Source organism: Oncorhynchus mykiss, chromosome 18 (genome assembly GCF_057628025.1).
Source record: "Oncorhynchus mykiss isolate SJ-2025 chromosome 18, ASM5762802v1, whole genome shotgun sequence".
In the NCBI taxonomy this organism is placed as follows: domain Eukaryota; kingdom Metazoa; phylum Chordata; class Actinopteri; order Salmoniformes; family Salmonidae; genus Oncorhynchus; species Oncorhynchus mykiss.
In genome coordinates, this window is record NC_143039.1 from 5,678,302 (window position 1) to 5,692,823 (window position 14,522).

Sequence of the window (14,522 nt, forward strand, 5' to 3'; positions counted from 1 at the left end):
AACACTAGTCAACGTCCCGCTCCATCCCACTCAGCTACGTCAACACTAGTCAATGTCCCGCTCCATCCCACTCAGCTACGTCAACACTAGTCGATGTCCCGCTCCATCCCACTCAGCTACGTCAACACTAGTCAACGTCCCGCTCCATCCCACTCAGCTACGTCAACACTAGTCAACGTCCCGCTCCATCCCACTCAGCTACGTCAACACTAGTCGATGTCCCGCTCCATCCCACTCAGCTACGTCAACACTAGTCAACGTCCCGCTCCATCCCACTCAGCTACGTCAACACTAGTCAACGTCCCGCTCCATCCCACTCAGCTACGTCAACACTAGTCGATGTCCCGCTCCATCCCACTCAGCTACGTCAACACTAGTCAACGTCCCGCTCCATCCCACTCAGCTACGTCAACACTAGTCAACGTCCCGCTCCATCCCACTCAGCTACGTTAAATACTAGTCAACGTCCCGCTCCATCCCACTCAGCTACGTCAACACTAGTCAACGTCCCGCTCCATCCCACTCAGCTACGTCAACACTAGTCAACGTCCCGCTCTATCCCAGTTAGCGACGTCAACACTAGTCAACGTCCCGCTCCATCCCACTCAGCTACATCAACACTAGTCCATCCCACTCAGCTACGTCAACACTAGTCAACATCCCGCTCCATCCCACACAGCTACGTCAACACTAGTCCATCCCACTCAGCTACGTCAACACTAGTCAACATCCCGCTCCATCCCACTCAGCTACATCAACACTAGTCAACGTCCCGCTCCATCCCACTCAGCTACGTCAACACTAGTCGATGTCCCGCTCCATCCCACTCAGCTACGTTAACACTAGTCAACGTCCCGCTCCATCCCACTCAGCTACGTCAACACTAGTCAACGTGCCGCTCCATCCCACTCAGCTACATCAACACTAGTCAACGTCCCGCTCCATCCCACTCAGCTACATCAACACTAGCCAACATCCCGCTCCATCCCACTCAGCTACGTCAACACTAGTCCATCCCACTCAGCTACGTCAACACTAGTCAACGTCCCGCTCCATCCCACTCAGCTACGTCAACACTAGTCAACGTCCCGCTCCATCCCACTCAGCTACGTCAACACTAGTCCATCCCACTCAGCTACATCAACACTAGTCAACGTCCCGCTCCATCCCACTCAGCTACGTCAACACTAGTCAACGTCCCGCTCCATCCCACTCAGCTACGTCAACACTACTCCATCCCACTCAGCTACGTCAACACTAGTCGATGTCCCGCTCCATCCCACTCAGCTACGTCAACACTAGTCAACGTCCCGCTCCATCCCACTCAGCTACGTCAACACTAGTCAACGTCCCGCTCCATCCCACTCAGCTACGTCAACACTAGTCAACGTCCCGCTCCATCCCACTCAGCTACGTCAACACTAGTCAACGTCCCGCTCCATCCCACTCAGCTACGTCAACACTAGTCAACATCCCGCTCCATCCCACTCAGCTACGTCAACACTACTCCATCCCACTCAGCTACGTCAACACTAGTCAACATCCCGCTCCATCCCACTCAGCTACGTCAACACTAGTCAACGTCCCGCTCCATCCCACTCAGCTACGTCAACACTAGTCAACATCCCGCTCCATCCCACTCAGCTACGTCAACACTACTCCATCCCACTCAGCTACGTCAACACTAGTCGATGTCCCGCTCCATCCCACTCAGCTACGTCAACACTACTCCATCCCACTCAGCTACGTCAACACTAGTCGATGTCCCGCTCCATCCCACTCAGCTACGTCAACACTAGTCAACGTCCCGCTCCATCCCACTCAGCTACGTCAACACTAGTCAACGTCCCGCTCCATCCCACTCAGCTACGTCAACACTAGTCAACGTCCCGCTCCATCCCACTCAGCTACGTCAACACTAGTCAACGTCCCGCTCCATCCCACTCAGCTACGTCAACACTAGTCAACATCCCGCTCCATCCCACTCAGCTACGTCAACACTACTCCATCCCACTCAGCTACATCAACACTAGTCAACGTCCCGCTCCATCCCACTCAGCTACGTCAACACTAGTCAACGTCCCGCTCCATCCCACTCAGCTACGTCAACACTAGTCAACGTCCCGCTCCATCCCACTCAGCTACGTCAACACTAGTCAACGTCCCGCTCCATCCCACTCAGCTACGTCAACACTAGTCAACATCCCGCTCCATCCCACTCAGCTACGTCAACACTAGTCCATCCCACTCAGCTACATCAACACTAGTCAACGTCCCGCTCCATCCCACTCAGCTACGTCAACACTAGTCAACGTCCCGCTCCATCCCACTCAGCTACGTCAACACTAGTCAACGTCCCGCTCCATCCCACTCAGCTACGTCAACACTAGTCAACGTCCCGCTCCATCCCACTCAGCTACGTCAACACTAGTCGACGTCCCGCTCCATCCCACTCAGCTACGTCAACACTACTCCATCCCACTCAGCTACGTCAACACTAGTCAACGTCCCGCTCCATCCCACTCAGCTACGTCAACACTAGTCAACGTCCCGCTCCATCCCACTCAGCTACGTCAACACTAGTCAACGTCCCGCTCCATCCCACTCAGCTACGTCAACACTAGTCAACGTCCCGCTCCATCCCACTCAGCTACGTCAACACTAGTCAACGTCCCGCTCCATCCCACTCAGCTACGTCAACACTAGTCGACGTCCCGCTCCATCCCACTCAGCTACGTCAACACTACTCCATCCCACTCAGCTACGTCAACACTAGTCAACGTCCCGCTCCATCCCACTCAGCTACGTCAACACTAGTCAACGTCCCGCTCCATCCCACTCAGCTACGTCAACACTAGTCAACGTCCCGCTCCATCCCACTCAGCTACGTCAACACTAGTCAACGTCCCGCTCCATCCCACTCAGCTACGTCAACACTAGTCCATCCCACTCAGCTACGTCAACACTAGTCAACGTCCCGCTCCATCCCACTCAGCTACGTCAACACTAGTCAACGTCCCGCTCCATCCCACTCAGCTACGTCAACACTAGTCAACGTCCCGCTCCATCCCACTCAGCTACGTCAACACTAGTCAACGTCCCGCTCCATCCCACTCAGCTACGTCAACACTAGTCAACGTCCCGCTCCATCCCACTCAGCTACGTCAACACTAGTCAACGTCCCGCTCCATCCCACTCAGCTACGTCAACACTAGTCGACGTCCCGCTCCATCCCACTCAGCTACGTCAACACTAGTCGACGTCCCGCTCCATCCCACTCAGCTACGTCAACACTAGTCAACGTCCCGCTCCATCCCACTCAGCTACGTCAACACTAGTCAACGTCCCGCTCCATCCCACTCAGCTACGTCAACACTAGTCAACGTCCCGCTCCATCCCACTCAGCTACGTCAACACTAGTCAACGCCCCGCTCCATCCCACTCAGCTACGTTAAATACTAGTCAACGCGGGAAACCTCACGGCGTAAACAAACACATGATGGGGGGAACAGTTCAATGACCTGAGTCTGCTACATACACACGCACACACTCTCCCCAGGCCCCTTCTGACATGACCATCTAGTGACTACCCTCTCCCCAGGCCCCTCCTGACATGACCATCTAGTGACTACCCTCTCCCCAGGCCCCTCCTGACATGACCATCTAGTGACTACCCTCTCCCTCAGTCTCTCCTGACATGACCATCTAGTGACTACCCTCTCCCTCTCCCCAGGTCCCTCCTGACATGACCATCTAGTGACTATCCTCTCTCTCTCCCCAGGTCTCTCCTGACATGACCATCTAGTGACTACCCTCTCCCTCTCCCCAGGTCCCTCCTGACATGACCATCTAGTGACTACCCTCTCCCTCGGTCTCTCCTGACATGACCATCTAGTGACTACCCTCTCCCTCTCCCTCGGTCCCTCCTGACATGACTATCTAGTGACTATCCTCTCTCTCTCCCCAGGTCCCTCCTGACATGACCATCTTGTAAGTAGTGTGCCAGGGGCCCTCAGGAGCCACTCACCGTCTCCGGGTAGTTCTCAAAGATCTCCCTTGCCTCCTCCTTGTTGCACAGCTCCTCGATACATTCTCTCTCCAGGTTACCTTTCTTACTCTCCTCAAACATGGAGTTGGCCCTGCGGTGCCGAGACAGAAACTGGGAGGCCCTGTTCTGAGTTAGGACTGGAGACACACACGTGTAACTGGGTTGGTTATATTTTCACTTGCAACTCCAGAAATATGTATTCAATGTTTTATGCGTTTCTATTGGTTGTGTAAGGACGGACGCTGAGAGACAAGGATACAAGTACAGGGAGTTAACAGTTAATAAACAAGGAAAGTTAACAGTTAATAAACAAGGGGAGTTAACAGTTAATAAACAAGGGGAGTTAACAGTTAATAAACATAAACAAGGGGAGTTAACAGTTAATAAACATAAACAAGGGGAGTTAACAGTTAATAAACAAGGGGAGTTAACAGTTAATAAACAAGGAGAGTTAACAGTTAATAAACAAGGGGAGTTAACAGTTAATAAACAAGGGGAGTTAACAGTTAATAAACAAGGGGAGTTAACAGTTAATAAACAAGGGGAGTTAACAGTTAATAAACAAGGGGAGTTAACAGTTAATAAACATAAACAAGGGGAGTTAACAGTTAATAAACAAGGGGAGTTAACAGTTAATAAACAAGGGGAGTTAACAGTTAATAAACAAGGGGAGTTAACAGTTAATAAACAAGGGGAGTTAACAGTTAATAAACAAGGAGAGTTAACAGTTAATAAACAAGGGGAGTTAACAGTTAATAAACAAGGGGAGTTAACAGTTAATAAACAAGGGGAGTTAACAGTTTATAAACAAGGGGAGTTAACAGTTAATAAACATAAACAAGGGGAGTTAACAGTTAATAAACAAGGAGAGTTAACAGTTAATAAACAAGGGGAGTTAACAGTTAATAAACAAGGGGAGTTAACAGTTAATAAACATAAACAAGGGGAGTTAACAGTTAATAAACATAAACAAGGAGAGTTAACAGTTAATAAACAAGGAGAGTTAACAGTTAATAAACAAGGGGAGTTAACAGTTAATAAACAAGGGGAGTTAACAGTTAATAAACAAGGGGAGTTAACAGTTAATAAACATAAACAAGGGGAGTTAACAGTTTATAAACAAGGAGAGTTAACAGTTAATAAACATAAACAAGGGGAGTTAACAGTTAATAAACAAGGAGAGTTAACAGTTAATAAACAAGGGGAGTTAACAGTTAATAAACAAGGGGAGTTAACAGTTAATAAACATAAACAAGGGGAGTTAACAGTTAATAAACATAAACAAGGAGAGTTAACAGTTAATAAACATAAACAAGGGGAGTTAACAGTTAATAAACATAAACAAGGGGAGTTAACAGTTAATAAACAAGGGGAGTTAACAGTTAATAAACAAGGGGAGTTAACAGTTAATAAACAAGGGGAGTTAACAGTTAATAAACAAGGAGAGTTAACAGTTAATAAACAAGGGGAGTTAACAGTTAATAAACAAGGGGAGTTAACAGTTAATAAACAAGGGGAGTTAACAGTTAATAAACAAGGAGAGTTAACAGTTAATAAACAAGGAGAGTTAACAGTTAATAAACAAGGGGAGTTAACAGTTAATAAACAAGGGGAGTTAACAGTTAATAAACAAGGGGAGTTAACAGTTAATAAACAAGGGGAGTTAACAGTTAATAAACAAGGGGAGTTAACAGTTAATAAACAAGGGGAGTTAACAGTTAATAAACAAGGGGAGTTAACAGTTAATAAACAAGGGGAGTTAACAGTTAATAAACAAGGGGAGTTAACAGTTAATAAACAAGGGGAGTTAACAGTTAATAAACAAGGGGAGTTAACAGTTAATAAACAAGGGGAGTTAACAGTTAATAAACAAGGAGAGTTAACAGTTAATAAACAAGGGGAGTTAACAGTTAATAAACAAGGGGAGTTAACAGTTAATAAACAAGGGGAGTTAACAGTTAATAAACAAGGGGAGTTAACAGTTAATAAACAAGGGGAGTTAACAGTTAATAAACAAGGGGAGTTAACAGTTAATAAACAAGGAGAGTTAACAGTTAATAAACATAAACAAGGGGAGTTAACAGTTAATAAACATAAACAAGGGGAGTTAACAGTTAATAAACAAGGGGAGTTAACAGTTAATAAACATAAACAAGGGGAGTTAACAGTTAATAAACAAGGGGAGTTAACAGTTAATAAACAAGGGGAGTTAACAGTTAATAAACAAGGGGAGTTAACAGTTAATAAACAAGGGGAGTTAACAGTTAATAAACAAGGAGAGTTAACAGTTAATAAACAAGGGGAGTTAACAGTTAATAAACAAGGGGAGTTAACAGTTAATAAACAAGGGGAGTTAACAGTTTATAAACAAGGGGAGTTAACAGTTAATAAACATAAACAAGGGGAGTTAACAGTTAATAAACAAGGGGAGTTAACAGTTAATAAACAAGGGGAGTTAACAGTTAATAAACAAGGGGAGTTAACAGTTAATAAACATAAACAAGGGGAGTTAACAGTTAATAAACAAGGAGAGTTAACAGTTAATAAACATAAACAAGGAGAGTTAACAGTTAATAAACAAGGGGAGTTAACAGTTAATAAACAAGGGGAGTTAACAGTTAATAAACATAAACAAGGGGAGTTAACAGTTAATAAACAAGGAGAGTTAACAGTTAATAAACAAGGGGAGTTAACAGTTAATAAACAAGGGGAGTTAACAGTTAATAAACAAGGGGAGTTAACAGTTAATAAACAAGGGGAGTTAACAGTTAATAAACAAGGGGAGTTAACAGTTAATAAACAAGGGGAGTTAACAGTTAATAAACAAGGGGAGTTAACAGTTAATAAACATAAACAAGGAGAGTTAACAGTTAATAAACAAGGGGAGTTAACAGTTAATAAACAAGGGGAGTTAACAGTTAATAAACATAAACAAGGAGAGTTAACAGTTAATAAACAAGGGGAGTTAACAGTTAATAAACAAGGGGAGTTAACAGTTAATAAACATAAACAAGGGGAGTTAACAGTTAATAAACAAGGAGAGTTAACAGTTAATAAACAAGGGGAGTTAACAGTTAATAAACAAGGGGAGTTAACAGTTAATAAACATAAACAAGGGGAGTTAACAGTTAATAAACAAGGAGAGTTAACAGTTAATAAACCAGTTAATAAACCAGTTAATAAACCAGTTAATAAACCAGTTAATAAACCAGTTAATAAACAAGGGGAGTTAACAGTTAATAAACAAGGGGAGTTAACAGTTAATAAACAAGGGGAGTTAACAGTTAATAAACAAGGGGAGTTAACAGTTAATAAACAAGGAGAGTTAACAGTTAATAAACAAGGGGAGTTAACAGTTAATAAACAAGGGGAGTTAACAGTTAATAAACAAGGGGAGTTAACAGTTAATAAACAAGGGGAGTTAACAGTTAATAAACAAGGGGAGTTAACAGTTAATAAACAAGGGGAGTTAACAGTTAATAAACAAGGGGAGTTAACAGTTAATAAACAAGGGGAGTTAACAGTTAATAAACAAGGGGAGTTAACAGTTAATAAACAAGGGGAGTTAACAGTTAATAAACAAGGAGAGTTAACAGTTAATAAACAACGGACAGGAAACAAACAAGGACCGCTTCTGGACAAGGGATATAAACACAACGACGATAATGCTGACACGAGGAACAAACTGAGGAACAGACAGATATAGAAGGGGCAATCAACAAAATGAAGGAGTCCAGGTGAGTCCAATGAGCGCTGATGCGTGTAATGATGGTGGCAGGTGTCCGTAACGATGGGCAGCCTGGCGCCCTCGAGCACCAGAGACGGAGAGCGGGAGCAGGCGTGTCAGGTTGGTTGAATTTACATATCAATTAGGTGTCATGATATCGGCGACACTTGCAGATAGGGGGAGATCACAAAACGTAAACTCCTCCCAGTCTGATATTAACACTTCAAGTGTAACAGTATAGCTTCCGTCCCTCTCCTCGCCCCTACCTGGGCTCGTACCAGGAACACATCGACAACAGCCACCCTCGAAGCATCGTCACCCCATCGCTACAGAGCAAGGGGAACAACTACTTCAAGGTCTCAGAGCGAGTGACGTCACCGATTGAAATGCTATTAGCGCGCACCACCGCTAACTAGCTAGCCGTTTCACATGGGTTACACCAGCATTAGGTCACGTTCTGAAACACTGTATTCTATTTTCAGATGTACAATGTGTAGGAGTTCACTAGGTACATGTCCAGATGTATACAGTACATGTATAGTACCTGTTAGATATTGAGGGGGCTTCCTGGGATGTACTTTTTATTCAATGTTATTGCTGTAAGAGTGAGTTAGCTAGCATGCTCTAATTACAATGGTCACATTAGCTCCCTGCTTAATACTGATATTGACATGCAAGCGGAGGAATCACGAATGTTCGGCCGTCAACATACTGGTTGATTCCTGCACATCTAAATGTGTTTCCTTCTGTCTATAGTCAGAATACACCAAATCAACTGTGTGAAACACCAAATCAACTGTGTGATCGATGGCTGGGACCTGTCCTTTCTTTTTAAAAAAACACAACGCAAGAAGTTACGAAGTCCTGATGACGTCCGTTCCACTCACACAACACGTGTTTTATTACACCGTTTTTACAATGTGATGACAGCGGGGGGGGGGGGGGGGGGGGGGGGGTAGTAATGGGGTTTGTGTGAATGGTGTATGTGACCACATAGGAATCTATATTGATATTTGACACATGTTTTGATGGATGAATCATTTGGATCAAACTGTAGATTAAACGGATTAGTAAACAGTCCCATTTCAACAGGTCTTTGTTCTTGTTCTAGCAGGGTATTACCCCCCCCCCCCCCTCAACACGTGGTCTTATTTAAATTATTTAAAGCAATTTTGTTTAAAAAAAAAAAAAACATAAATCATCTAGGAGGTGTCACTCATCTTCCAGGACCGCAGGAACAGTGTAAAAACATCCGATCACCTGTTGCCTCTTTGTCGACATACGCAGCTCAAAACATGTTTCAGACTTTATAACATGCTGTGGAAAGTAGCGTTGGCTTCGATGCATTAAAGTAGTCTTTTAGTAACAAGTTACCATTAATTCTTTGGCTTTGACGGATATAAATTGTATTTTAGTATGGAAGTTACCGTTAATTCGTTGGGAAAAGAAAAACACCAAACATACACCCCCTGATCTTGTGTAAAAGCGTAAAACAACCACCAAAGTTGTACTTTTACTTTCCACATAAGTCCATTTTTCCGTTATCCAACATAAAGTCAAATAAAGTTTCACTTACATCGATGAGCATCGCAAAGCGCCACCAGAAAGATGAAACAAGCCACCGATTCTCCTAATAAACTAGGTGTATTTCTCCACATAATAAAACCGGTCCTCGGAACAGCTCAGGTCCGCGACAAAAACTTGAATCTTCCCGAAAATGTTTTCGCCTGTTCAGTGGAGAGGGAGCTGGGACTGGACCGGGAGCGGAGAGAGGAGAGGAGGGAGACGTGTGTGTCGTGAACAACATTAACATGAGCAACAAAAGTGGAATCGGCGTTAAGCCTTCAAAATAAAACACAAATATATATATTCACAAAAGTAGTGCACTGGGTCTGTACAGATCCGTTTGAGTCCATGTTCTCTTGATAAGTGCATAAATTGGACCATTTTCCTGTCCTGTTAAACATTCAAAATGAAACCAGTACTTGTGCATGTCAGGAAAAATGTATGCAGTTTAAAAAAAGAAAGACATTATTTTCTTTAGGAATGTAATTCAGTAAAAGTAAATGTAGTCAAAAATGTAAATAGTCAAGTCAAGTACAGATACCCAGAAAAACTCACAGAACACAACTGTTTGTCTTTAAGAGCTACGATAGTAATATGAGTGTGTAACCGATGTGAAACGGCTAGCTAGTTAGCGGTGGTGCTGGTGTAACGGATGTGAAACGGCTAGCTAGTTAGCGGTGGTGCTGGTGTAACGGATGTGAAACGGCTAGCTAGTTAGCGGTGGTGCTGGTGTAACGGATGTGAAACGGCTAGCTAGATAGCGGTGGTGCTGGTGTAACAGATGTGAAACGGCTAGCTAGTTAGCGGTGGTGCTGGTGTAATGGATGTGAAACGGCTAGCTAGTTAGCGGTGGTGCTGGTGTAATGGATGTGAAACGGCTAGCTAGATAGCGGTGGTGCGCGCTAAATAGCGTTTCAATCGGTGACGTCACTTTCTCTGAGACCTTGAAGTAGTAGTTCCCCTTGCTCTGCAAGGGCCGCGGCTTTTGTGGAACGATGGGTAACGATGCTTCGTGGGTGACTGTTGTTGATGTGTGCAGAGGGTCCCTGGTTCGCGCCCGGGTATGGGCGAGGGGACGATCTAAAGTTACACTGTCACATGTGACTAGTCTCCCCAGTTGTGTTCTGTGAGTGTCAGTGATTAGGCTCATACCCCATTTAATGGACCCACGATCCATAGATAAGGCTCTACATTGCAATACTACCAACTGGGCACACACTGGTTGAGTCAACGTTGTTTCAACATAATTTCAATGAAATGACATTGAACCAACGTGGATTAAGCGTTGAATTGACATCTGTGCCCAAGGGGGGGGTATCCATTTAAATTCTGTTTAGACTATACGTCCACATTGCAATTTCAACAAAAAAATGTAAAACTATTGTCTTTTGTTGAATTTCTATAACAACATTCCAACCGTGTTTAGCATTATCTAGTACAAGTGTGGAACGATTCCAAAAATAGGATCCGTTTCCATCTGTTTCAGTGGGGGACTTTTATTTTGAAGGTGAACCGACCATTCCACTGTTGTTGACCTCGCAAATGTTGTTCACGACACACTGGTGTTACGGGGTGGAGGTGACAGAGGGAGCGCTGTTACTCTCTGCTCTACAAACATACACTGTGCTGCCTGCCCTGTTTTGCTGTGCTGGGACTTTGAGTTGAGGACAGTATTTGAACCCTTGACTAGTGGCCCTGGAATATTGTAGATAAACAGAGACAGTATTTAAATTCCTGACCAGAGGCCCTGGTAGACTGTAGAGGAATAGAGACCGTATTTAAACCCCTGACCAGAGGCCCTGGTAGTCTGCAGAGGAACAGAAACAGTATTTAAACCCCTGACTAGAGACCCTGGTAGACTGTAGAGGAACAGAGACCGTATTTAAACCCTGACCAGAGACCCTGGTAGACTGCAGAGGAACAGAGACCGTATTTAAACCCCTGACTAGAGACCCTGGTAGACTGTAGAGGAACAGAGACAGTATTTAAACCCCTGACTAGAGACCCTGGTAGACTGCAGAGGAACAGAGGAACAGCGACAGTATTTAAACCCCTGACTAGAGACCCTGGTAGACTGCAGAGGAACAGAGACAGTATTTATACCCCTGACTAGAGACCCTGGTAGACTGCAGAGGAACAGAGACAGTATTTAAACCCCTGACTAGAGACCCTGGTAGACTGCAGAGGAACAGAGACTGTATTTAAACCCCTGACTAGAGACACTGGTAGACTGCAGAGGAACAGAGACCGTATTTAAACCCTGACTAGAGACCCTGGTAGACTGCAGAGGAACAGAGACCGTATTTAAACCCCTGACTAGAGACCCTGGTAGACTGCAGAGGAACAGAGACCGTATTTAAACCCCTGACTAGAGACCCTGGTAGACTGCAGAAGAACAGAGACAGTATTTATACCCTGACTAGAGACCCTGGTAGACTGTAGAGGAACAGAGACAGTATTTATACCCCTGACTAGAGACCCTGGTAGACTGCAGAGACAGTATTTAAACCCCTGACTAGAGGGGGGATGGTTTCAGGTGTTTAGATGTTTAGATACTGTATGAAGAGGTTTCAGATGTTTAGATACTGTATGAAGAGGTTTCAGATGTTTAGATACTGTATGAAGAGGTTTCAGATGTTTAGATACTGTATGAAGAGGTTTCAGATGTTTAGATCCTGTATGAAGAGGAAGGGTTTCAGATGTTTAGATACTGTATGAAGAGGTTTCAGATGTTTAGATACTGTATGAAGAGGTTTCAGATGTTTAGATCCTGTATGAAGAGGTTTCAGATGTTTAGATACTGTATGAAGAGGAAGGGTTTCAGATGTTTAGATACCGTATGAAGAGGTTTCAGATGTTTAGATACTGTATGAAGAGGAAGGGTTTCAGATGTTTAGATACCGCAAGAGGAAGGGTTTCAGATGTTTAGATACTGTATGAAGAGGAAGGGTTTCAGGTGTTTAGATACCGTATGAAGAGGTTTCAGATGTTTAGATACTGTATGAAGAGGTTTCAGATGTTTATATACTGTATGAAGAGGTTTCAGGTGTTTAGATACTGTATGAAGAGGTTTCAGGTGTTTAGATCCTGTATGAAGAGGAAGAGGTTTCAGGTGTTTAGATACCGTATGAAGAGGTTTCAGATGTTTAGATACTGTATGAAGAGGTTTCAGATGTTTAGATACTGTATGAAGAGGTTTCAGATGTTTAGATCCTGTATGAAGAGGTTTCAGATGTTTAGATCCTGTATGAAGAGGTTTCAGATGTTTAGATACCGTATGAAGAGGTTTCAGATGTTTAGATACTGTATGAAGAGGTTTCAGGTGTTTAGATACTGTATGAAGAGGAAGGGTTTCAGATGTTTGATACTGTATGAAGAGGTTTCAGATGTTTGATACTGTATGAAGAGGTTTCAGATGTTTAGATACTGTATGAAGAGGAAGGGTTTCAGATGTTTAGATACTGTATGAAGAGGTTTCAGATGTTTAGATCCTGTATGAAGAGGTTTCAGATGTTTAGATCCTGTATGAAGAGGTTTCAGATGTTTAGATACCGTATGAAGAGGTTTCAGATGTTTAGATACTGTATGAAGAGGAAGGGTTTCAGATGTTTAGATACTGTATGAAGAGGAAGGGTTTCAGATGTTTAGATACTGTATGAAGAGGTTTCAGATGTTTAGATACCGTATGAAGAGGTTTCAGATGTTTAGATCCTGTATGAAGAGGAAGGGTTTCAGATGTTTAGATACTGTATGAAGAGGTTTCAGATGTTTAGATACTGTATGAAGAGGTTTCAGATGTTTGATACTGTATGAAGAGGTTTCAGATGTTTAGATACTGTATGAAGAGGTTTCAGATGTTTGATACTGTATGAAGAGGTTTCAGGTGTTTAGATGTTTAGATACTGTATGAAGAGGTTTCAGGTGTTTAGATACTGTATGAAGAGGTTTCAGATGTTTAGATACTATATGAAGAGGTTTCAGATGTTTAGATCCTGTATGAAGAGGTTTCAGATGTTTAGATACTGTATGAAGAGGTTTCAGATGTTTAGATACTGTATGAAGAGGTTTCAGATGTTTAGATACTGTATGAAGAGGTTTCAGGTGTTTAGATCCTGTATGAAGAGGTTTCAGATGTTTAGATACTGTATGAAGAGGTTTCAGATGTTTAGATACTGTATGAAGAGGTTTCAGGTGTTTAGATACTGTATGAAGAGGAAGGGTTTCAGATGTTTAGATACCGTATGAAGAGGTTTCAGATGTTTGATACTGTATGAAGAGGTTTCAGATGTTTAGATACTGTATGAAGAGGTTTCAGATGTTTAGATACTGTATGAAGAGGTTTCAGATGTTTAGATACTGTATGAAGAGGTTTCAGATGTTTAGATCCTGTATGAAGAGGTTTCAGATGTTTAGATACTGTATGAAGAGGTTTCAGATGTTTAGATCCTGTATGAAGAGGAAGGGTTTCAGATGTTTAGATACTGTATGAAGAGGTTTCAGATGTTTAGATACTGTATGAAGAGGTTTCAGATGTTTAGATACTGTATGAAGAGGTTTCAGATGTTTAGATACCGTATGAAGAGGTTTCAGATGTTTAGATACCGTATGAAGAGGTTTCAGATGTTTAGATACTGTATGAAGAGGTTTCAGATGTTTAGATACTGTATGAAGAGGTTTCAGATGTTTAGATACTGTATGAAGAGGAAGGGTTTCAGATGTTTAGATACTGTATGAAGAGGTTTCAGATGTTTAGATCCTGTATGAAGAGGTTTCTGATGTTTGATACTGTATGAAGAGGTTTCAGATGTTTAGATACCGTATGAAGAGGTTTCAGATGTTTAGATACTGTATGGAGAGGTTTCAGATGTTTAGATACTGTATGAAGAGGTTTCAGATGTTTAGATACTGTATGAAGAGGTTTCAGATGTTTAGATACTATATGAAGAGGTTTCAGATGTTTAGATACTGTATGAAGAGGTTTCAGATGTTTAGATCCTGTATGAAGAGGTTTCAGATGTTTAGATACCGTATGAAGAGGTTTCAGATGTTTAGATACTGTATGAAGAGGTTTCAGATGTTTAGATACTGTATGACGAGGAAGGGTTTCAGATGTTTTCAGAAGATAGGCAGGGGACTGCTGTCCTTGCTTCAGGGGGACGCCAAAATGCATACATACAAGCA

At 43.1% G+C, this 14,522-nt stretch overlaps 1 protein-coding gene across 1 annotated transcript in view; it reads right to left on the reverse strand.

The window, feature by feature from the left end:
- LOC110495335 (protein S) overlaps window positions 1-9,745 on the reverse strand; it is a 59,793-nt gene extending 50,048 nt beyond the window's left edge. The window contains exons 1-2 of the mRNA XM_090206698.1: window positions 9,352-9,745; window positions 4,028-4,185 (exon numbers count right to left, since the gene is read on the reverse strand). Coding sequence (XP_090062824.1) covers window positions 4,028-4,185; window positions 9,352-9,433 — 240 coding nt within the window. The 5' untranslated portion in view covers window positions 9,434-9,745. The remainder of the gene's footprint in view (window positions 1-4,027; window positions 4,186-9,351) is intronic.
- Between the last annotated feature and the right edge of the window lie 4,777 nt (window positions 9,746-14,522).